Here is a 25,764-nt window from a genome sequence, read left to right as displayed (position 1 = left end):
GCTTCTTCATCCTACAACCGCAATTCTTACATCACCCCTTAACCCTATCAAACGCTTCTTTATTTTTTGTGGATACATTTGAAAAAGTTTACCTGCCAGTTTCAAAAGGGGAAATAGGCAACTATGTCGAGTTGGCTACAATATGAAAGAAGAAAGAAGAAATATAATTGAACTGAGATATTTTGGCGGCCGTGAAAGTTTTTGTTTGGCTTTTGTTTAACTTGTTTTCCTTTAATGTCCTGTTCGAATTACGCAATATCACATTTACTTGGAAAAGGCTTCTGGCTTTGTTCTTGTGGTAGACTGATCGTGTGGTGTTTAGTGTCACTTGGTGTGTGGGATACCAAATTCGACGAAGACTTTTTGTTATTCTTTCGCGAAAACTAAAAGCAAAAAAATTGCTTCAACAGTACTACATGCTGGCCAGACTGGTTTCTTTCTTTCTTTTTTTCTTTGACAAGGAAGCGCTCATATTCACAACGACAGGAATCGGCAAGGAGTTATTTTAGGACAGCTGCAAAGGAAAAAGTGACTTTTTAACGAACATCTGCAGTGATCAAAGTTTAGCCCAAGTTCGTGTGTCAAGAGAACGCCGAAGATATTCACTCCGACACTTGCGCTGTTCAGAACGAACTTCTGTATTGTCTGCGCAGCTGTAGCCTACTTGCTACCTTAGAAGGGGAAATTTTATCGTTCAAAAAAACTAAGTTGTATGTCTGTTTCAGCCGTCTTACCTTCTATAATATAGAGTGTTGTGATGCGCATTCCCGTAGATCCCAGCACGAGCCGCAGGTTCAGCCCCCCGTCCAGTAGTCTGCAGCCTGTCCCGGGGAAAATGAGCGATGTGAACACAGCGACAGGGCAGCAAGACACGTCTCCAGCTGTGCCGAGACTTCGGCCGCACGATAACCGCACCATGGTGGAAATCATCGCTGACCACCCCGCCGAACTTGTCCGGACTGACAGTCCAAATTTCCTTTGCTCCATCCTGCCATCTCATTGGAGGTGTAATAAAACTCTACCCGTCGCTTTCAAGGTAAGCTCGTGTTTTTGTTCACATTTTTATCTTAATGTTCTCAGCTAATAGTTGCTCGATATCTTTGTGAAACAATCGTAAGAAATGCATCACTTCTGCACATTACCCGAACTAAAAGCTAGTTTTGTTTACAGCAGCCTAGATCTTTATTTTTTGGAAATGATCAGGATAATTTCCATAAATTATATATTTTTTAAAAGCACTGAATTCTAATTAGGTCTGATGCGGAAAGCAGATTGTATTCCCAATACCATGCTTGGAATGAGATAAATAATTAAGTTTTTTATGCAGTTACAAGTATAGTCGATGTTTAAAAATAGAAGGGCTACCGCACATGTTTACCGCACTGTTGGAAACACCTGAAATCCGAGAAAGGCATGCTATTCATAGCGACGGACGCATGCATCTTTCATTAATTTGCGATCGCGTGGCTAATAAAAAACGGGGAATTTCATTACAGCTGAAATGTGCGTGTCTTTCAGTATTTTTTTTTTTGTTGTTGTCAGAAACAGTTAATAATCATGGTTCAGGGCAGTATTCTCAGACAGTTGTTTCACTGCACAGTGACGCGCGTATATCTTTTGGGACGTTTTTTACGTTACACATTTTTAAATGTAGTGATGGGACACGATAGGATGATAAAGTTTTACTGTAACTATTTACACAGTTTTTAACACCTAAAATAGGATACTTTGAAAGTGTCAGTCTCTGTATTGATACGGAACTTTTTGTGGAACTTGGACAAATAATTTTTTTGTTCCCTTTATTCATTTGCTAATCTGAGATTACATTACTTACATTGGGATATATATTTATAAAAAATAAATGTAAAATTAAGATACAGGGTTATTATAATGAAATTAGCATAAAAGGCAAACTGTCGCCGGGACAATCAGTCAAAAAAATATTCACTGTTTATGAAAGGACAGTAACCTGACTAAGTGACTATATTAATATATAAAGAGCTACGAGATTGGACTGCAGATGCATAACAGAAGGCCTTGATAGTGATGTTATAGTGATATTTTTCAAAACGAAAAGGAAAATATTTTGTTCCTTGTAAACAGTATTAATCAATCCCATAAAATGTGTGTGGGTGTGTTGTGTGTGTGTGTTGTGCGTGTGTGTGCGTGTGCATGTGTGTGTTATGGATTAAATGAAAACATAGCACAGGCATTGATTTAAGTGTTTAAAAATATTCCAGGGTTATTTAGGGTTATGACAAAAGCTCACAGAAAATACTCTGGTCATGGGACCATGAAGAAGCACGCACAGATTTTTAAAAAATTTTTTTTTCAAGAAGTCTCCAAGCTGTGCCGAAAATATTGATCAAGAATTTAGGCTACCAAAAATTACCCACGTACCCTTCACCCTGACAGGAATCAAGACATGTACATTCAAGTGAGCCTCAGTTTCTACCATCACACTGTAGTGGTGCACCTAGGAGGAAGATATTGACAATATCTGGAATGTGGCATATCATAATATATGAGAATATTGACCAAAGCTCATTCAGATTTTTTTTTTCTTTATCACAAAAAATTCAGTTGACTCCCTGCATAGTTTCAGAAACACCTCACAAGACAGTCACAGAAGAGAGAGTTGGAATTGTTCAAATATTATACAAGACAATAAAATGTCAATAGATCACCCACTTTGGCAGCAGAGTTGCATTTTAAGTAACTGCGCAAAAGAGCTACTTCTGCTTCGTATACTGAACGTATAGATAAGGTAAAGCTTCAGTCACATGTTCCTCTCAGCATTTTGTGGGCCGTTTCCACTCATTATTTCACACTGAAAGATCTTCCCCTGCTGTCGTTATACTGACACACTGCTGGTCAAGGCAGGAGCTCTTGAATATTCATTACCAGTGAGACATGACTGAAAAGTTTGTTGCTATTGCTGTATACAAAATGATGTAACGTCCAGTTATTGAGAGTCACAGTATATTCTACACCAACCTGGCTATAAATTCATTAATTAATTCTTCTTCATCTTCTTATTGATGTTGCACAGGTCTAAGTAATAAATATCGCAAAGTCCTAATAGATAATTGTATATTTGGACTCATATGGATTTCTCTATTTGGTTTGGTCATTTAGAAATCAGCCACTCAACATTCCTTTGATCTGGAAGCACAAGACGAGGCCATTTGGTAGATTGGTGGTTTAGTTAATATCTTTACACCACATGGCCCCTGGTTGTAATCCCAGAGAGAGAGATGGTACTTTTTAAAATGCAGCTTAAAGCCATTTAAGTTTGCTCATGATAACAGAAACATGTACAGTGTCATGTATGCTCACTGGGAACGTTGCATGTTCAAACTAAATGCTTATTATTATTATTATTATTACAAATGGGTTATTAACAACCAACCAACCAACAAACATAAGGTCTGTGGATGGGTTCACCATCTGGAGTTCATTTGAACAGTTTATGTTGCAGCATACAGTAAGATCCACAGTGAAAAGTAGTTTGGCAGGGCCTGCACAGTCACAGTGAGCCATAGAGTGAAAGATCTTCGGCAGGGCCTGCACTGTCACAGTGAGTGAAAGGTCTTTGGCAGGGCCTGCACAGTCAGCTGTAGAGTGAAAGATCTTCAACAGGACCTGCACAGTTGCAGTGAGTGAAAGGTTTTTGGCAGGGCCTGCACAGTCACAGTCAGCTGTAGACTGAAAGGTCTTCGGCAGGGCCTGCACAGTCAGCTGTAGACTGAAAGATCTTCAGCAAGGTTCGTGCCGTTACAATCAGCTGTTAAGTGAAAGATCTTCAGCTGTCACGGTACTGTGCAGACTCTGCCAGAGTCCTTTCATTCCACAGCTCTCTGTGCGTGCGAGTAGAGAGGAATATGATTCACTGCGGGGCCTGGGCATTATGCGTTAGATCGTCTCCTCAACGGCTGCACTCTTGGCCACGCAGGTGGTGGCACTGGGAGAGGTGCCTGATGGGACAGTTGTCACGGTGATGGCGGGCAACGATGAGAACTATTCGGCTGAACTTCGGAATGCCTCGGCTGTGATGAAGAACCAGGTGGCCCGCTTCAATGACCTGAGGTTCGTGGGCCGGAGTGGAAGAGGTCAGTCAACTCGCTCACTGAATGTTTACATATCTTTTATGTTTGCATATTAATATATCAATTAATAATATTGTATATTCCCAAAATATTCTTAAAGCCTATCAGTTCTATTTATTGGAGTAAGTAATATATTTAAATAAAATCAGAATTCAGTATAATCTAAAACACATTTTTTGAATTTGTACTTTTTTACAATGTAGTACTTATTTAATGTATTGTTTTTGTTTATTGAGGCAAGTAATGCATGCATGAATGAACCTTAATTCATCATATTATTATTTAATAATAAAATAAAACCTGGTCTGTGGCTACGGGCCTGGTTTCCCAGTCGGTCTGCTGACCGTTTGAGCTGCTTGAGTTGGTGGAATTCCATTCAGACTGAGCCGCACGTTACGTTGCTCTTGAGTATGTGAAGTTGTGCTCCGTGCCCTGTCATGAGTATTTAAACTACTTAAGACTCCAATTGTGCGTCTGTTATGAGGTTGCCCTGCGTGTAACCACATCTGTCATGTAAAGGTTATGTCCTGAGGTAGAAGAGCGTCTGTGTTTATTCTTTTGACACGGTATACCTGTCAAACTACATCCCAACCCACATGAAAAGACAAAGTCATTTTACTTTACAGAAGCAACCCCTTTACATGTGGTTAGCCACTAAAATGTAGCATAATTTTTTAGAGGGTGTTACGGTGTTTCTTATTTATCCACTGCACGCGTGAGGAATCTGATAATTATGTTTCAAAGTAGCTGTGCAATGAACAGCCTACGGTGAAATAACACAGGCGCTACTGGAGGTGCATCTGTTCATGTTTTTCAAGGTGGTAGATATTTTCCCGGAAGATGAGGGGCTCTATTTTGAGCATGCGATAAGCTGACACAGAGCACAAATGCAGTTGTAGATATCGGAAACATTTTTGTTACTATAAGCCAGCTATTACTATCAGTGACAGAATGCGCCATGAGGTAAACTGAGCACTGGATAAATTAAAAGATGTCCCCCTCCTTTGTGTAACATTTGAAATTTACAAATAAACTAATTACTCTGACTTGAAATTGAATAGGGTGGTTTCATTGGGTAGTTTTCGTGGTATTGATTTTATTAATTTTTCTAGGAAAGTTTCACCAAGATATAAAATCTTTTCATGGGGAATCCTTCATGACAAGGGAGTTGACTATTGATACCATACTTGTATGTTTTGTCAGTTTTTTTCATTTCTGTAGCAAAAGCTCAGAATATATCAATATAAATATGAAAAAAATGGAATGAGAACTCTCTATAAGGACTCCTCCTTTCTACCGATATCAAAGTTGGAGACGCACCAGCATGCTTACACCAGCTGTATGTGGAACTGTTTGCTCATTAAAACGAAGACGCGCAATGCACACATAAAACATAATCATGCGCATACATTCGCGTTCACAAACACTGAGACATACAGTACACGCAGCGGCACACCCTAACTGCTTATCGACACACACTCACGCGCTTAGGAAACACACGCACATGCTTAACTGCAGAGCTCAGACAGTGTGAGCGTATGTAGCAGTGCTAGCATTTGATGTTGGGGGCGCTTGTAGATTTCTAGATATATCTCTTTGAACACGTGAAGATGTTTGTGCAGTCGGAGCTGGCCGACTTTTCATGTGAAGATGAAAAATAAGGCCCCCCTCCCTGATACTCCATTCTTGTCATGAGGGCTGAAGTGGCCTGCTTCACTCTGGGTCCTTTCGAGAGGGTGGGGCCAGCAGCTGGATCAAGGTTACGGGCGGCCCTGTGCCTGAGGGAGCGAGGGAGGGTGAGAGGGAAGGAGCGAGTGTAGTCCAGACTTGCCTCTGTGTCCCAAGGAGGAGTGCTTTACTGTCTCTCTCTCCATCTGTTCCTCCATGGCTATATTTCTGGTGTTCCCTCCCAATCTATCTGCCCTCCCTCTTCCCTTCTCTAGCTCCCTCCCTATGGCTCAAACCACCCCTTCAACCCTCTTCCTTTCATGTCAGGGCCCCTCAGTGAGCCATTTTGCATCATCAGTGAACCAGCAGAGAAGGCTTGTAGTGAGGTGCGGGAAGAAGGTGATAGTTTCAGAACAGGCACTTTGGGACACACTTTCCCTTTGTCGTTCCCTTGCCTGCTGCCGGATTTTTACTGGCCAGCCTTTGCGCATACATAATGTGTTACCTTGAATGTTTAGAGAATAGCTATCACAAAAGTAGTTGTCAGTGGCCTTAGCACATATATTATTTAATGTATTACGTAGATGGTTTAGGGAAGTGTTTCTCAACCCTGGTCCTGGGGACCCACTGCCCTGCATGTTTCCCTGCTCCAACACACCTGATTCAAATGAAAGGGTCATCATCAAGCTCTGCAGAAGACTGATAACGACCCATTCATTTGTATCAGGGGTGTTGGAGCAGTGAGACATCTAAAACATGCAGGGCAGTGGGTACCCAGGACCAGGGTTGAGAAACACTGGTTTAGGGAATTGCTATCACAAGTATGAGTAGCTGTCACTGGTCTAAAACAGAATGGTGTGAATCCCCTGCCGCTTAGTTACTTTCAGAACATGAAAATACATGTCACAATCCTCAACACTACTTGAACATGGTGTGTAATACCCCTGGTTTTCCCCCAGATGGTGCCCCACAAAGACAGAACCTCTGTTTGTTCTTCAGAAGCAGAAGATATGCAATTAAGTTTGAGGGGTTGAACAGTGGGCTGTGGTTTGCACTGGCTTGGCTATGCCCCACTCAGGGTTGGAACCTCTCTCATCACTGGACTGGACCACTGTTCAATGGCTTGACCTGCTAAAGCACTGCTTCTCACTGCAGTTACACATGCCACGGTCTGGTGTTGATTCCTAACTGTGTCATTGCTGATGGGCAGCAGCACAGGGGCGGAGCATTATCAGAACTCACTCGGGGAGAGAGGGTTTCAGCCTCCCCTGTCTCATCACCCAACAAATAAATCTGATAGGCGCAGTCTGTCCATTAGCTCCACGTTCATTATCCTTAGGTAAAGTGAAGTCATGTGCAGGTGTCATGGGTTTTTTTGTGGAGATGCTCAAAGTGTTTATAGGTGGAATAGCAGTGCAGGACAACCTCTATTGTTCCTCAAATGCACAATGCAACAAAGCCCCAGAACACTTGCTTTTTGTTCGCTGAGACTAAGCTGTTTAATCTGCTGTTAGATGTCAATATGTTTATTGTTTAGTTTCTGTTTGTTTGAGAGATCTCATAGCACAGAGTGACCTTCTGTCTGTCAGGAATGATCATGTGTCACAAGGTTTGAGGAGTGCTTGGAAATTCAGATCAAAGAACTTTGGTATGGAGCTCAACATTTCGCCAGCTCAGATGGGGGCAGTGAATCACTCAAATTTCAGAGTCACTGCATAGCAGGAGGATGTGCCATGCTAGCAATCTTAGAAAGGTCTCAAAAGGAACAGGGTCTCCATCACATAGGATGTGAGAGAGAGACAGAGACAGAAGGCGGTCAGAGAGAGAGAGAGAGAGAGAGAGAGAGAGAGAGGCTCAGAGCCTCATGGACAAACAGCACATGACACCTCCCATCAGGGCAAACATGAACAGGTTTGGGAGGGACGTTGCAGTTTGGTTTAAAGTGTGAAAACCTTTTCTGTTATTGTTTTTTTTTTTTTTTTTTTTTTTTTTCAAAAAGATGAATTTGACTGCTGGTCAGCATAATTAACATATGCCTGCTGATTGGTGTAAGAGTGTTTGCCCAGTGGGTTATTGGCCACAGAAGTAGGAGGGGCAAGATGGCCCACCGTCCAGTCTGACACATGGCTGGAGCTGCATGCGGCTGGCCGGTATACTGACTCACCAGCTCTCCACCCACTTCTTCCTGCCCTGCCCACCTCTTCCTGCTTCTTCAGCAGATTGCAGGCCTCACTGTGTGACTCCTCTAACCACCCGCATACTTCACTCATTACTGTGGAGTCCAACAAGCACTCACAAAGCTGTCCCTTCAAAAGCCTTGAACCCCCTCAAACAGAGCTCTGAGCTGTATGTGTGTGAGGGGGGTGGGGTTAGTGCTAGTAAAAGCATATGTCATGCATGTGACTCACAGAGCTTTAACCCTTTTGTGTTTGCAGGTAAGAGCTTCACTTTGACCATCACTGTGTTCTCCAACCTGCCCCAGGTGGCCACCTACCACCGAGCCATCAAGGTTACTGTGGATGGACCACGTGAACCACGCCGTGAGTAACCTCAAACCCTCAATAACCAGTTGCTAGGGTAACCCACTGCTCCAATAGCCATATACAGGAATAACCCACCAGCCCAATAGCCATTTACAATGGTAACCCGGTACCCTATTGATTTTTGACTTTGGTGACCACTGCCCCAGTAATCATTTACTTTGATACACCTTTGCCCTCAATAGTCATTCATCTGCCAAGGCCTCCATTGTGCAATCATAATATGTGAGAAAAAGAGAAAAGTGGCGAAGGTTGACACATTAGCATTTTTAGGCAGCCATTTTCTAAGTATATGTTTGGTTCTGATCTCGTTGTCTGAGATAGGGTTTGTTTTTCTGTGGATTGCTATATCAGAGTCATCTTTAAGGGTACGCCTCTGTACCCGGTTGACCCGGCTCACGGGGGAAAGAAATGAGCCGTGATTCTTTTTTAAAGCGGTTTTTGTGCCGGTTTTCTTTGTGGCCGCGGCGCTGTTGTTCAGAGCGGCATTGTTCGCTGGCAGCTGCCGGGATGAAACAGCGCGGAGACGAATGCTCCGCAGGTGCGGGCGAATCGCGGGGCCAAGCTGAACAATCAGCAGGTGTGTTTGTTATTGTCGTCCCTCCAGATGAATTCCAGGGTTCGCTGTCGTTCGGCTGTTTGTTCTCTTTAGCGGAGCCCGGGCAGGTAACTCCCCTGTCATCCTTACCGTACGGCTGAAACCAAACAGACTACAGCAGAGAAACTCTGCTCTCTTCCCCTGTGAGAACAAACTACATCTGCTCCCTGCGGGCCAGATTTACCTAGCATTAGCGCCCGCGTGGTAAACGTGCATGCTAACCTGCCATAATGCACTATGTACACAGTACCTGCGCATATTCACAAAACCGGCGCTTAGATTTAGCGTACAAGAAGTGTGATTAAAGCTGAGGCCGCTGTATTTTGCAGTTTGTAATGTATTTCTGGAATTTTCAATGTCCAAGACTGAAAGAAATTTTGGAGGAGGGTACACAGATGAGCGCATATGAAATACCTTGTGCATTTTAACGTGTCTGGCTGTAACTTTGCAAAAAGCGATTTTTGTTTGTCTCACTGCTTGGATAATGCAGGTCTTAATTATGGGTAAGGCATGACAGCATTGACATGGCTGCTGACATCATTGGCATCCGATATTAAACATTTTAATGGAGAGGTTTTTTTTCTTTTTTTAAACTCAAACAGCCTTCAAAATCCCCCTAAACAATTATGCAGTTATGCAATAGTAGACATATTGGATGAGATGACTTGGAACCACGCAATCACACTTGCCAACAATTTGGAAGCATGATGTGTTTATGCCACACACAGCACAAGGTTATAATAACACTTAAACCATGCAACATTTAAACCAGTTTTTAAAACATGAAACTTTAAGATAGTTTATATAAACGTTGTAGTATAAATCTATATTCATTTATGATTGCTTTCAGTAAATACTCCACTAAATAAAAAACATGCATGTGCATTATTTCACAACACATGGTAATATGAGGCAGGCTTGCTAACCCCCGCCCCCCCACCACTGCTGCCCCATATTGATGTTTTAGGGCCACACTGGCACTGTGATTACAGTCATGTTGTTTTTTTTTTACCCCTCCCCCTTTCCCTCCTCCTTCAGAGAAAGCAATTAATAATTTCTCCCACATACTGCCCATGAACATATTGTTCCAGAGTAGAGCTAGCCTCAGCGCATTTTAATGGGGCTTAGAGAGAGAGAGGGGAGGCGGGAGGTGGGGGCGAGAGACACCGTGTGTGATGCCAGCCTGTCTGGCATGCAGCTGCTCTGAGAAGCCTTTTTTTTTTTTAATTCATAAAAATAACTGTGTGTCTTTTTCTCCCCCCGCCGTTCTGGGCCCTGATTCGGTCGCCGCCGTTCGCTCTCTCTCCTCCAGACGAACACATCTGGCGGCGGGGCCCGACGCGCTTCATTCCAGGGCCGGTCGCTCATTCATTACGGGATTAAACGCGCCCCGTAGCACTCCCGACGCGCCCTCCCTTTGATCTCGCGAACCTTTTGAGTCATCTGCCAGGGTTTTTCAACCGCACATGAAAGCAAGAAGCTTCAGGACGGCTTCCAAAACACTCAGACGACCGAGCGACGTAAACATGAAAGCTTCATGTGTCTGCGGGTGGGCGTGCGTGCGTTCACGAGCCGCCGTTTTACGTCGAACGGCAAGACGTCTTTAAATACCAAAATTATTATGTAGCACGTTATGCAGACGGCTAGCACGTTAGCATTGCTCAGGCTCGCTGCGTTTAAACTTGGAATTGTTTCCCGGTTTGGGGGATGGGGGGTGGGGCACGCCTCTGTTTGAGTTAAGGTGCTTCAGGTGCTCGGCTCACCTGGGTAAAGCTCCCATTGTGTCCGCAGGTTCAGTCATGCCTTGAGAAGAGCTGTTGTTTGCCTCGGGCTTTCAGCTACAGGCGGGAAATATTATCACATTGCAGATGTGTTTATCACTTTTCTTCTGCAATTAGTATTTTAAATTTGCATATTATTCATCCATGCAGCGAGGTGTTTACTGAAGAACTGGTCAGGTGCCTTTTGCTAAGGTGTACAACATTACATCAGTGCCCCATATGGGATTTTAACATGCAGCCAAACCAACAAATCCACATCCAGTTCCTTAACCACTGCACTATGCTACCATCCAGAAATATCACCTCAAAGATGTGTTTTTGAAGGTATGCCCCTTCCCCCCTGTGCCATGTGTACCTCTGTGTAGAAGGGAGCTCCATTAAAGGGTTCCGGAGTTAGGCAGCCTGGTAAAAACAAGAAGCTAAAATGAAATCTGTCACCAGCTGGTAAAACAATCCCTTTGTCCAAGATAGAAAAATACATGTTGAATATTTTGAGATTAATCAAAACAATATTTTTGACTGTTAGATTATTATGAAACTGGTGATGATGCTTTGATCAAGCATATTAGAAGTGATTGTCAGAGGAGGCCAGCTTCCATTTTTTACAAGGCTTCTTGAGGAACGGTTAAGACAGTGAGGAAGAATACTGTGGGTTTCTGATCAGAGATGTAAGTGGAAATTTATTAATGTTTTTTGTTAATCTTTTGATGGACTAGTTAAGTGGGAAATTATGTAAAACTCACTGTATGCCTTGATGGGGCTCCCACAACTGGCAGCGATAGAGGAAAGAGCAATATCAAGCACCACAGCGTCTTTGAGTCTCTTAATACACCCCGTGTTGCTGTCTCACTGTTATGTCTCACTGCTGTCAGATTTAACAGTTTTATTTGCTGTTTTTCTCCCATCTGAAATGTCCTCCATTCATTTGGGAGAGTGCTGACAAGCACATGCTCTCTCCTGAAGTGTATTTTTTCAGCCACCCTCCAAAGCCCACCAGCATGAGATAATGTGACCATGTGTACAGAAAATGATCTGACACCATTGGTCTTCATATCCACCAATGGCATCAGGAGTCAGTCCAGTTTGGCACATTGCTGAGAGGGAGTGTCTTACCCCCCAACATTGTCTCTCATGCCTAAATGAATGTTTGCTGTGTGATAAAAATATGAGTTATTTATGACTAAGAGAAAACCATTCTAGCCTGAAGGGTGTTCCCTCCACACTATGAGCTCCTCCACAGAGTGTGTGTTTATGTGTGTGTGTGTGTGTGTGTGTGTGAGAGAGAGAGAGAGAGAGAGAGAGAGGGAGAGAGAGAGAAAGAGGGTGAGAGGGAGTGTGAATCTGGGTGTGTGAAAAATGTATGTGTGAGATTCTGTGTAATGGAAAGGACTTGTGTTTCGCATTTTGCCAGAGCCCCTGGTACAAATAGAAAAACTCTATAATTACTGATTTTTAAATTGAGTCTTAAAACATCCCAGCTACAAGCAGACATTTCCCGTTCTGTGTGTATGTGTGTGCGTGTATGAAAGAGTGTGTATGTGTGTGTGTGTGTGAAAGAGTGTGTATGTGTGTGTGTGTGTGTGTGTGTGTATAAAGTGTGTGTGTGTGTGTGTGTGTGTGTGTGTGAGTGTATACTCTTTCCTGGCCCTCGCTGCTTCCTGCCCTTGGACCACACAGGCTTCTGGCCTCAATCCACTGCAGCCTGGCTCCCCTTTCCCCTCTCTATCCCTCTCTCTCCCTCTCTCTCTCTCTCTCTCTCTCTCTCTGTTTTTCCTTCTGTAGACCCCAGTAGTAGATGGATGTCTGGAGCCATTTCACTTCTCCTTCTTTGCTCATTCTGCTCTCTGAAAACTGAAATAACCCCCTTGGTCAACACCTGCATGGTCATCCACACATATCTGTATGTGTGTGTGTGTGTGTGTGTGTGTGTGTGTGTGTGCGTCTGTGTGTCTGTGTGTATGTGCTTGCATGTGTGCCTGGTACAGTGCCACCCACAGTAAATGTGTTATGGAACAGTATGTTATTTTGGGTGTGGGCTTTGAATGAGTAAATTATGCTGGATGAATGTGATCTGGATTGAGTATGTTATTTTGGAAAGGTGTGCTTCTATAGTCTGTACATTCATATATCATTCTCATCTGGATCATCTAGATCTGAGATGGAATGGGATGTTTTAAGGCAGGCCAGTGTCAACAGTGACCCACAGGGTCTTGTTGCAATGCGATAGCAAAGTGTTTTGTACTCTGAGCTTGTGGTAGTCATGAAGTGTTTAAAATTCTGCAAATCTGCAACCTTTTCTTATTCAGTGGATTGTGTAATAACTGTGTCCTGTTCAGGCAAGGGTGTGGGTTATTTTAATCTGAGAAAGAGCTGGGTGAAGGTTGTCATTGTACAGTGACAACACAGAAATTTTAAAAGCTTTGGACATTTGATCGGACACATGGTCCAAATCCATATGATTCAGAGACAATTAAAGCAAGAATTAGTGACAACCTTAATTTATGCCTGCTCAGTCTGAGAACTTAGCACAAACTATTATACATTTAGAGCCAGATTACTAAAACCTTTAGCACATGCAAAACCTTTTAGCACACACAAAACTAATAACACAACTAGTGATTGGTGTAAAACAAGTACCATGACCAATCATTGGTCATGTTATTGGTTTTCCACATGCTAAAGATATTTGTAGATTAGGCCTTTAGTGCCTTCATAAACTAAAGAAAGTTGACGGTGCATGTTGCACTCAATCAATTCAAATATTTAATTATTCTTGTTTGGTAGATTTAATCACCAATTCAGGTTATGGAAATGTTTTTGTGAGAAGCATGAACAACACAGATTTTGGATATGGGAGAGCACTATTGTTGCGCCCATAAGCCCGTAAATCAGTCACAGAAGGCTTTGATCCTGTCCCCTTTTATGAGATGTAAAATACAGTAGGCTGTGCGCAGTCAGGTGTTCCCTGAACTCATCGGTCCAATGGGAACATTTCTTCGGTCCTCAGTTGTGTGTTCCCTGTGCTGACATGTGTGGAGAATACTCTGGGGATTAGGCTGTACACACAGCCTGCAGTTTGCTCTGAAAGAGAAGGCTCTTTAAAGAAGTTCACCTGTAGCCTGCTTCATAAAGGCAGGCTGTAATGGAGTTTGCTGTTTGCTCAGGGCCCAGGCACAGGGCCGGTTTAGCGAGTTCGGAGGGAGCAGCTTTGACTTTGCCATTTGGTCATGGGCCAGGTCCTGCAGGCATCTCTCTCTCTCTCTCTCTCTCTCTGCCATGTGTTTCCAACTTTTCACAAGGTTTGACGGGAAGGCCTGTTCTGCTGAGAAGAATGGGCTTGACACTCTGAGGGCACTCCGCCTGTCTTCACTCTGTATGACACAGACATGGTTCTCCCAGTGTATCACACTGTTCTCACTGTAAGGCACAGAAAGGCTTCTGCCAATGAAACTCTCTATTCTCACTGCATATGACACAATAACAGTACCCCAAGTCAAACTGTGTGTGTCTGTGTGTCTGTGTCTGTGTGTGTGTGTGTGTGTGTGTGGCTTTCAGGTTAATATTGCAGTGTATAGTGCTGAGGTGGGCAATCCATTTGTGGAGGGCTGGTGTGTTGGGTTGTTTTTGTTAGGTTAATTGTTAGGTTGGGTTAATTGCCCTGGCTCAATTAGTACAGTATTTCATATAATGATACGAAATCATCACCTGTCATGAAGAAATGTGGCTGAAATGTTGGATTGCATAAATTGTTGAGCTAATTAAATAGCTAAGTGCAGAAGTTGGCATGAAATGCTAAAACAGACACAGCCCTCTTTGCCAACGCATAGTATAGAGTGTGTGTGTCTGTGTGTGTGTGTGTGTGTGAGTGTGTGCATGCTTCCATGCGTGCCTGTGTGTGTAGCCTTTATCACATGAATATAGCAGAGTACGGCATCTGGTGTTTTGAGGCACAGTGAATGAGGGGCTGGGGCAGGTGCATGCTGGGATAGGTGCTCCTTGCTGGAGGATGGCCTGTGCCATTTTGTCCCAGTGGCAAAGTTACTGTTCACTGCAATGGCAGAAACGGGCTCTGTTCTGTTTGCCGGTAGCTGTGGGTTTTTTTGTCTCTGTGCAGATAGACCTTGGCTGGGTTTAACGTGTTATTGTCTCCTAAGTGATATTTTCTAACAGACAGGAGGGCAGGCGAAGGGTGTGGCTCGCTGTTTATAAAAGCAGGTGCAGTGAGGCTGAGCCCAAATGAAAAAAAAAAACTGGTTTTTATTTGATAATTATCATTAAGTTTAGTCGACAGACCGTGAGCGTAATAACCGTAACATTTCTTATGACAATGGCGATGTCCTTGCAGGACACAGGCAGAAGCTGGAGGACGCGCCAAAGGCTGGCCTGTTCGCCGATCGCCTGAGCGAGCTGGAGCGACTGCGCCACACCACCATGAGGGTCGCCATGCCGACACAAAGCCCCCGCCCGACACTGAACGCGGGGCCAAACTCTTACACCCCCCAGGGACAAACGCAGCTATCGGGTGAGGAGAGAGAGAGAGGAGGGAAGTGTAAAGAGAGACTGAGAGAGTGAGAAAGAGGGTGCAAGTCTGAATGTGGGCCTTGCTTCAGTCACGTGACACCACTTTTCCTGAGAAAAACGTTTTTTTATTTATCAAAATAAAAATGAACAAATCCTGTCGACGTAAGTTTCTCTCTCATGAAACGCATGAAAATTAAGTACTTATTAATAAAATTCATGCGTAGTATATAAGAGTTGTGTTCCATAATGCTGCCAATCAAAACAAGAGGAGATCACTTTTCGTGTGAGTTCTACAGTCTATCAGAACTCTGTCTTTTTAATTTATAGTCCAAGAACTGAAAAACCGTAGTACTTCCTGCTCTCAGTCTCTCTGGAGATAAAGCTGTTTTTTTGACAAGGTGAACAGTGCCTACTGTAAACAGAGATCTGCAATTCAACAGAACAGGCTGCTATGCAAATTCGGTTCGCTCGGGAATGTCGGTGTGTTGCGCTGCCTTGGACAGAGGCCAGCCGAACTTGTGCGAGCAGAGGCACTTTGCTTACCGGTGGAACAGTAAGGCATGCTTGGCTCGGGCAAAGTTGAATTTGAATACTGGTGTCGCCCAGTGGAGAGACGATTGGTTTTATTTGGTATTTTTGCAGTTAGATCTCTCTGCTGTACCTCTGCCAACTAAATTTGTTTGAGTTAATCCTGCGTTCCCCGGGCGGTGCACTGATTAGTCAGTCTGAGAAATATGATAATTTGATCTGAGATTAAAGGTAAGATTGTAATTTAGCTTTCGTTTACTTCACAGAATCTTTTCAAACTAAGTGTGAAGAGTTGCAAGATATAGAATATGCCCTGGTGCTTTACAACAGTCTTTCAGGTAGTTTATACATTTTAATCTGTAATTTCTAAATTGCTAAATGAGATTTTTAAAGATCTAAACATGAGTATATAAGTATACAGTGCTTATGACGGTAAATACCTGCAAAGCATACAGTACGTTGCTTTAATGTTGCTTATCTTTTTGTGGTGTCTTGTTGATCGTATCATCATCAGACATCTTTGTTATCAGACATTAACTGTCAAGGATTTAGTTACCTCAGCAAGTTGCATATGCAGGTTTATGGCCTTTGTCAGAGTCGCAGTGTTGAAAGGAGCTCTATTACAAAATTAAGCTGCACTGGTCTGCATTTCATAGTGTCGGCACTGTGAGTTACAGTACATGCACCTTTGAGGAACAGCTGCCCCGTCTCTCTCCACAGACCCACGGCAGTCCCAGTCCCCGCCCCCCTGGTCCTACGAGCAGCCCTACACGCCCTACCTGAGCCAGGTGACACCCCCTGCCATCCACCCCACCGCGCCCCTCTCCTCCACCCGCGCGACAGGGCTCCCCGCCATCAGCGATGTGCCACGCCGGCTGTCAGGTAACTCACCTGCCCCCACCCGTCTCTCACCCGGCCCCCACCCCCCCATCTGTCCCTGAGCCTGTCCCTCCCCACTTCTAACTGGATGCCCAATCTCACCAAGCTCACACTCCCGTCTCTCTGCAAACCTGCCTTCCCCACTCCCCATCAAACCACCTTGTCCCACCAGGTGTAGGCGTGCTTCTACTAAATCACATGGTGAGAAGCATATTGTGGGGTCAACTTTGATAAGTGGGAGGGGGACGGGGACAAGGCAGGGGTGGGTGGCTGTGTGGGGGGGGGGGGGGGGGTTCTGTTTGCGGTGCAGTGGGTCGGAGGCTGAGGGGTCAGGAGTAGTAGGTACTTTTTGTAGTATAACCAGAAGGTAGTAGGTTTGAATCCCAGGTGAGATCCTGCTGTAGTGCCCTTGAGATAGCAGCACTTACCGTGAACATCAGGCTCTATCACTGGAAAATGTGTAAAAACCGAGTCCCCATAGAAAAGGAGTTTTTCTGAGTAGGTGAATAATGGCAAATTTAGCTCTAAATCCGGATTGTGTGCTTTCTCCTCAATTTGTCGGTTAATCTTCATCTGTATAAAAATTATTCTGTTTGTGTGTTCAAACCTCTGGGTCTACACCCACAAATTTACGCTAAACCGTAGTTTTCATTTCTTCCTATTAACAAATCCTTTCGAGACGTGGAAAAAGTACCTGGTGCCAATGTTTCCAAGCCTCAAGGGCCTTCACAGAAAAAGAAGGTCGTTTAGAGAAGGGTTTAATCCATAAACAAAATGAGGTTTACTCGTTTCCTCCACCGAAGGCTTTGATCTTGAGAACTTTCTCAGCAATGGGTGCCAATAGGGTCAATTTTAGCGATCCGGGCGGCTCGTTTAGCACTGACTGGCAGGCCGTTGGAGCCTCAGCGTGCTGTTATAACCGAGGTGCTTCTGAAGACGTCTGCCGGTTTATTTCTATTGCTTTACCAGAGAGCTCCTTTAAAGTTCGGCCGCACGCTGGGTTTTCTCCCGTGCACCTGACTGACCTCCTGCCGGACAGTTTCGCGCTGTTCGCGGCTCTGCCTCCAGCCGTTTCTCACTGAGCCGCGAGGCGACTGCAGCGCCCCCGCCCCCGCCCCCGCCAACGCTCGGTCGGAGTCCCGTCGTTCCGGGTTTCGCCGTCTTTAATCTCGAAGGGACGTGGAGCTTTGCTGTCCTCAGGGGCAACAGGCTCAGGGCGTGGTTCGCCTCTGACTCACTGTCTCAGGTGTGAGTGTGTGTGTGTGTGTGTGTGTTTTTTTTATTGCCATGGTTCTATCTGGCTGCCGGCATCTCAGTTTTCCCAGCATGCCGTATCAGGTCACGGCCACTCGACAGGAGGGAAAAGATGTTGTCCAAGCCGCCGACGTTGTGTTTAATATTTCATATTTGAACTTCCCTCGTAGTTTCCCCATTGCTCTGTCTGCTTCTCTTCTGTGATGAAATTGTATTCCAGTGAGTTAAAACCTCTTAATTCAGATAGAATTAGACTCTATGGTGTATGTTCCTGATTACAGGAATAACCATGTAACCTGATTGATCTTGGTGGCTCTTCAGGTAGGGAATGCAAAGGTCTGTTCAATGTAGTAAATAATATCAGGAGAAGTTGTCACAGTATTAGCATAGTTGTCACTCTACATGTCCAATGAAGGCTGGAGGGAACCTTTATTTAGTACTGTCAATAGAGAAGCGATATCCACACAGAAAGCTGTTGCTGTGGGCAGTGCACTCGATATGCTACTTCATACTTTCATTTTTTTGTTTGCTAATTCTGCAGCTTAGCACCAAATCCAGTGACATTTTTAGGTACCAGCTGACAATCACTGTACATTAGAAGTGATTGAGAATATATAAATATATGAGATAAATATATGAAGGAAGAAACAAGCGATAAACCGTCTCTAGAAGACCACTTCTCAAACCGTAGGGATGATCTGTGTCCAATACAGACTTGATTTCAGGGCGGATTCTAGGGCAGAGACCTGAAACTGAGAGGAGGGAGTAGTTCTAATGGGCCTCATGTTATCGGGCACAGGCCAGGCCAACCCGCACCGTCCTGCTTCAGGCCCATAACCAAGTCCTGTGGGGACAGCCCCAAGGACTCTTATACAGAGCAGCCTGTTAGTGGTTTTTTTCATTTTTAGAAAACCCAAGAGAAGGTCTGAGAGAGGCAATCTAACCACCCCTCCACCCCCCCCCCACCCTCAAATGGCAGACACGCAGCCACTTCTAAGGGTGGCCAGGACCCATTATGTGTCTCCATGGAAACTTTTTTTCTTCGCAAAAAAAAAGAGAAAGTGTTTCCATATGTGCAGCTCCCAATTTATCCTGCTGGATTTTCTGGAAATGTGCAGAAATGCGTGCACACGCACGTATGTGCAAACACAAACGCACATGTTTATGAACACACCAAGTTCTGTGGAACTCCCAGGAAAGAAGATATGGCCACACCCATCACTCCCATCATGATTTTGGAAACTCTCCTGCGGGCAAGATGTGAGCGTGACGACACTCATAATCATTACCTCTTTGTATCTGTGTATGTTTTTCAACCAAGGCCATGGCTGGATCATGCCCCCACTTACGACCATTTACTTCGCACTTGAACACGCTGAACAACAATCCATTTTAAAAAAAAACAGTTTTTTCTGCCAAAGAATATGAAGCTACAAACTTTACAGGAATGCTTTGTAAATACAATGTAATAAGTTTTTACTGGAGTCAAAAAAATTTTTTAATCTTCATAATTTTTTATTACAAATCTGTCTTTGATTACCCTGGTTTGATAGCCACCCGGGTGTAGAATGAAAGTGTCTGAGGCCAGCAAGGCTCTTTTGATTCGACGCTTTTGTTCAAAGTCTCTTTTCAGACGCGCGGGGCATTTATTATTATTCAGATACCAACAGAGCAACTTCAAAAAGCCAGAAGATCAAAAAGCTCTTCATACCTGTGTCCCCACCTGTTCCATAACTCCTGTGCAGAGTCTCTCTGATGCGGCGTGAATGTGGCCAATTAATTCTTCAAAACCGATTAAAAACATTTCACTACTTCTCCATTATCAACTTCTTCAGCGCTGTGTTAGTAAAGCTACCCTATTAAAAAAAAGCCATGAAGCTTTTTTTCCACAAGGAAGCAATAATGCAATTATTCAGTTTAGCATAGCCAGCCTGTGTGTGTATGTGTGTGTGTGTGTGTGTGTGCATGTGATTTATTACGCTGATATTTAATTTCAAAATATGGGCTGCTAATGAAATTATACCCTCCGTGATCCAAAATTTTATTTTATGCTGCCAGACAGTGCTGACGAAGGCGTTGTGTTCAGCAGTATATCCATTATTATCGCTTCTAGGGTTGGGAGCTGAGTGCTTAGAGGTAATGGAGAGAATGATTTTACGATTGGACTGTTTAATTTTTGTGTATAAACACATCTTGGCTCCGTCGGTTAGAGCCTCTTGTTTGGCGGAGTGCTGGAGTGAATTCATGTCACTGTTAAGAGTTAGTGGGATAGAGTTATGGTCAGGTTTACCAAATGATTACATTATCATTTTATTATTATTATTGCCCTGTGTGTAATATAAATCCCATAGATTTCACAATAAAAGGAAAAGGGAAAAAATAAATAACTATTTTTTCATATAAATTAGGGATTTGTCACGTCATGTCCATAATGATTGGCACCCTTGATAAAGAAAAAAAGCTTTTTTGCCAGCTTCATCACAGGTGTCGTAAATACTGGACCTGTATGTCATTTTATTCATTGATTTATTTTTTGAATGCCATTAAATTTTTTTTTTAATTATTTCATTTTTTGCAGGTGCTGCTGACCTGAGCCCTTTCTCGGACCCGAGGCAATTTGAGCGGCAGTTCCCTGGCCTTTCCTCCATCACCGAGGGCCGCTTCTCCAATCCCAGAATGCACTACCCTGGCACCTTCACCTACACGCCTACCCCCGTCACCTCTGCCATGTCTCTGGGCATGTCATCTTCCAGCCATTACCACACATACCTGCCGCCACCTTACCCTGGCTCCACCCAAAACCAGAGTGGACCATTCCAGACCAGCAGCACACCCTATCTCTACTATGGGGCCTCCTCTGGATCGTACCAATTCTCCATGGTCCCTGGGGGGGATCGCTCACCGTCCAGGATGCTCCCTCCTTGCACCAGCGTCTCCACTGGAGGCTCCTCCCTCAACCCCACCCTGGTCAGTCAGGCGGAGGTGACGGAGGCTGACGGAAGCCACAGCAGCTCACCGACAGTGCTGAACTCCAGCGGACGAATGGATGAGTCTGTTTGGCGGCCATACTGAAAGCGCCTGATGGTCAGAAGACCCGGAGTCAACTCAAGGGCCCTACAGCCTTCAAGTAGAGCATCACCAGTCAGAAACCAGGATCTTTTTTTTTGTTGTTGTTTTTCTAAGGCACAAACCATCATGAGGAATAATTGTTCCATTTACAGGAACCATCAATTTTTTTCTTTTTTTGTATAAATTCAGTGGTGACCAGGATTCGCCGTTGAACGCCATTGCCACTGAAGACCTGTGTGCGACTGGAACAGAGCAGACTTTTCTCAGAGCTGCACTGGGGGGGTTGGGGCAGATAAAAGCGGCACTGGGTACAGGCGTCACCCCCATATTTTCCACATTCCACTGCTGGTTCTGGTCATAGCCAGCGGCAGCATCTCCCCGCTCATAGTTTTTGTCATCGAAGCATATTTTTCTATACAAACTGAACTTGACTCAGTTTTAACACTGAATGTCCATACTCGCCTTGGCTGTATTTTAGCATGTGACAGAAGCACAGGTTCATGTTGAACACCAGCGGTACATCTCTGTGTTTGTGCTGTCTTACAGACTTTTATTTAAATGGTAAATTGTAGCTGGAAATCTGGCGCAGATTAAATGTCTTATAAAGCCATAAGTTATATAATGTTAGCGTAAGGGGACTCTTTGACGCTTGAATACTATTTTTGAATCATCTCTTATAAGTTAATAATGTATTCATGTTAGTAATTTAAGCAATATATTTTATTTTGAAGCAGCCAAAGACATGCTGTTTGTTAACTTGTGTTAAGTTAAGAAAACTATGAAGGTCAGATTTTTAACTGTCAGCTATGATTTGTAAAAAAAAAAACAAGATGTATGTTTTTCAGAATTGTTTTTTTGTGAACACATCTCCATCTCATTGGCCTAATCACCAATCTGAAACTTCATTTTATTATGAGTTACAGTAATGTACAGTACGGTACTGGAAGAGCAAACATCGGCTGTCAAGACACGCATCATGGTAAGCAAAAACGAAAAGCTGAAATATGCATGCTGGTTCTTTCTGAGACATTGTATTTAATGTGTAATGAAGCTGTACATACATGTATTGTGAAAAGGATGATCATGATAATCATATGCAACAGGCTTATATTTTCCCTCCATTATGGAAAAACCAATATTGTACATGAAGAGAGGGCATTCTTCTCTCTCCGAGTTTAAAGTTAATTATATTTGGTTCCTTCTCTTGAACTAATTTATTTTCACATGCTTTCTTTAAAAATCCACAATTACCCAAGGATTAGAATATTTTCGTTAACTGAAGCTAGTTTGTGAGCCTTTCTTATTTTATATACATGCTGCCTTACAGTATGTGTAAAAAATAGAAATACTAATATAAACATGGACAATCTTTGTTCTCTTTGATCTTGAAAAGCTGGTGGTCACTCAAAAATGAATGGGTGATGATACATTAATAATCGAGCTTTGCGCTTAAACATGGGCAAGGCTTCAGTCGCCATCGAAATCTCAAACAGGCAACAATGAGACAATAAAATCATCTACATGCAGTAGTTTCTCTGTCTGCATCATAATGAATGAAACACCATTTCCCCCTTGAGGTTAGCCTCACTAAAGAATGCAAAAACCCTCCTTAATATTCTCACTGCTTGATTTTTCTTTCATAGACAGGTTTGCTCTGTCATCTCACACCCGGCCTTTGAACTTCAATTGGAGCATTACCTTTGAAATAATTCTTACTTAGTCTATGATAGTATATAGATATGTTACCTATAAATTATGATCCCAAACAAATTACTGAGGTAAAATTAAATATTTCAAGTGTGTACAGGTTTAAGGGAAAGCTGACATTGCAGGATTATTGTCATAATCAAAAACAGGCTGTAAAAAGTTTTGTTAGTTTACATGCAGATACTGCACACGGCACAGGTTTACTCATTGGCTCTATCTGAATGAGTAACGGGTACTTTCAACTAATTATTTCTTCATATGCTCGGGTTTTATAGTAACTAGACTTTAACTCTTAAAATCTGTTTCTTTCAAGACTTCCGTTCAAGGAAAGTGAAAAGATGAAAAGTAAGCAATAAAGTTGTGCTTAACATAGTATGCTGAACAAAATATTTGAAAGTGTTTTCACTAGTGCTTCCACAGAAAAAACAAATCAAATGCCCTCTAAAACTGAAGAAACTATGGCATTTAATAGAAGGAGTGCAATGCCATTGTTTTATTGCCTGAGCTATTTTGATATGAGAAAAGAATTAGTTCCTAATGTGTTCAGAATTCCTTTATTTGTTGCGAATGATATTCATGTCCTGTGTCAGTCATTTTATATCAGCACTTATATGAAAGTGTCTGACTACAGGATTCATGAGAATAATGCTACCATTTCAAAATGTCATCTATTTTACAAAAAGAAAAAAGGTACTATATTTGTATTCATATTTTTTTAATAATTGGTGAAAAGGGCTTCAGTGAAATGTATAACAATGTTATACTCTTGTAATGAGTGGTACAGTAGGTATGCTTTAAAAATGTTTTGTAAAATGTCATTTTTAAAAAACAGGCTGCAGGCAGCACCCAGGGAAAGCATGATATGTAATAATAATGATTTTGTGTGTACAGTATATGTACAGTATGGCACTTATTGTTTGGTGGTTTCATCTCTAAAACCTGAGGCCTTGATAAATTCTTGGAAAATGGGTCCGTGGACAGTACAGTCTTATTTAGAGGCCACAGTTGCAACATCACAAAACATGAAACTTGGGCAGCATAAGACTTCAGCACCTAGTCCTGAACTACAATGTACAATATGCTCAACTTAGTGCCTGACAGACACAAGGTTTAGAGTTTTACTTTTATGAAATATGTAGTGTAGGAACATAAGGAATAGGATAAGACATGCTTGTATTAGCCCCTCAAAGATATGGCCAAAGCAAATTGCAATTAGATTGAATTAAGCCTTTGCCTTCTTTCATTCTAAATGAATTGCAATTTATCGCAAATTGTTTAAGTATTTAAAAGTAAAGTGTTTAAGTATTTAACCAATTTCAGCATGTTTTTTTGTTACTTTAAACAAAAGACTGGTGATGCTTGAAATATTTAAACAATTAGACCTCCCCTCCTTATTCGAAAGTTAGATAAACCAAATTTGAAGAAGGCTGCACATTGGATCAGTGCCTTCATAACATACTAACAGAGAATTATTCTTCTTTTTTGCATTCCCTAGCAGAATATGACTACAAACCATACATTTGTGCCTCAAATTGAATTACATTTAAAAGACCTATGAAAGTGAACATCGGAGGATATACAGTTATTGACACACAAATGAAATGATCTTTCCAGCACAGATGCATATATACGTATTCTGGACCACATTGTAATATGAGGCTTTAATGTCCCTTGACTGTGAAGGGAAGATGGAAATTGGCTAAATGAGGACTTGAAATGCCCCCTGGTGTATGTTTGTGTGACAGCAGTCATATGATTCGATATTGCAAAAATATATGATCCAATATTACAAAAGTAGACGTGTGATCGTGAAGCAGAATAGCTGATTCTGATGAGAACATACTGCTGTCTCTGACTCTGAAACCAAGGATTTATAACACTATGTTGTTTTAAACAGAGAGAAGAGCTGGACTTTGTTTACATAATGGAAGTTCTTTCTCAGCAGACTTTTATCATAAACATCTACACAATGCTGGATGTAGAATCTGCCGGTCGTATTTCCATGCAGACCTCTGTTTTGCATTTTTACTCTGAGTTTGTTCTTCTGTTACACTTCTCATTTTTTCCGAGTGCTGCAAACAGAGGTAAAGAGAAGACGTTATTGTACCATGTATAAAAACTGAGTCATCTGTCGTGCTCCGAGCACATCCTGTACAGACTGTCCAGTTTGGTTGTTTGCTCAGATTGTCTTTGTGTCTGATACTCCATTGATTTTGGAAATAGTTTCTTTTTCAGGATGATCAAAAACTAGCCACACCGACCGGTTTGCGGTCTGATATGTCTGGTTTTGGTTGTAATATTTGTTTTTCAAAGAATAAAAAACCTTTTTGTAAGAATGGAGCTCTTTCATTGTATTTCTTCTTTTTTTTTAACAGCCTACCTTTTTTGTCTTGAAATTCCTGGGGAAAATCTGTCATGTAGAAAATATTACAGGCTCAAAAAGGCTTCCATTCCTAAATTAGTGATATAACTTGGGGGGAAAGGCAACAAATGTGCTCCAAATAACACAATAGTTTATTAAAATGGACATACATCACAAAAAGAATGTTAGAGCTCACAGTTGTTAGAAGATGTGCTATTGTCTTGAAATGTTTTCTTCTCTGCTGTGCTGAAAACAGAAAAGAAGATTTAAATAATGTGAAGGGTGGGTAGTGGATGAGAATATTAAAAACTGTCAAGAATATTTTTCCTGAACATTGCAGAAATGTGGGTCTATTAAAGGAACTGTAAAGTTCACCGGCAGGCAGCACACTGCCCTCTCTAGTGGATTTGACTGTTTTCTTTCCTGACATGAAAAAAAAAAATGAAAATAAAAACTTGATGCGGCTGGCACCATTGGAGGCTTCCAAGGCCTGTTTAATGAAAAAAAAATCCCAAAACACCCTTCAAGAATGTCCAACTTTGCAATTCAAAACGCCTCCGTGTTTACAATGTGAAGTTTATGTGGGCAATGCTCAGGGAGAAATGAATTTCCACAACATTAGCATGTATTTGTTGCATGCAACATGGCTGCCAACCCAGGAACTGACATATTTGATGCGAAGTAATTCTGGCAGGTCGCATTTTGAACCTCTTTACAAAGTAAGGTTATATAAGCATTAGATCTGGAG

At 42.6% G+C, this 25,764-nt stretch overlaps 2 protein-coding genes across 4 annotated transcripts in view; one reads left to right on the top strand and one right to left on the bottom strand.

Annotated features, from left to right (window-relative positions):
- The window catches only part of supt3h (SPT3 homolog, SAGA and STAGA complex component), an 82,746-nt gene extending 81,872 nt beyond the window's left edge, over positions 1-874 (bottom strand). For 2 of the 3 annotated variants that reach the window (XM_064330739.1, XM_064330755.1), the window contains exon 1: positions 735-874. Coding sequence is in view for 1 of the 3 variants with exons in the window: in XM_064330720.1 (XP_064186790.1) it covers positions 735-765 (31 nt within the window). In the remaining 2 variants the exon portion in view is untranslated. The remainder of the gene's footprint in view (positions 1-734) is intronic. The other variant, XM_064330720.1, reaches the window with a different exon arrangement.
- runx2a (RUNX family transcription factor 2a) lies at positions 758-24,990 on the top strand. The gene is made up of 6 exons (XM_064330708.1): positions 758-1,036; positions 3,956-4,112; positions 8,213-8,317; positions 15,042-15,218; positions 16,466-16,627; positions 20,457-24,990. The coding sequence occupies exons 1-6, from the start codon at positions 758-760 to the stop codon at positions 20,948-20,950; spliced, it is 1,374 nt and encodes a 457-aa protein (XP_064186778.1). The 3' UTR covers positions 20,951-24,990.
- Positions 24,991-25,764: the final 774 nt, after the last annotated feature.

Source organism: Anguilla rostrata, chromosome 1, assembly GCF_018555375.3.
Source record: "Anguilla rostrata isolate EN2019 chromosome 1, ASM1855537v3, whole genome shotgun sequence".
NCBI classification, from domain to species: Eukaryota; Metazoa; Chordata; class Actinopteri; order Anguilliformes; family Anguillidae; genus Anguilla; species Anguilla rostrata.
The sequence above is the reverse complement of the archived record's forward strand: the minus strand, read 5'-3'. Positions and strand labels throughout refer to the sequence as shown.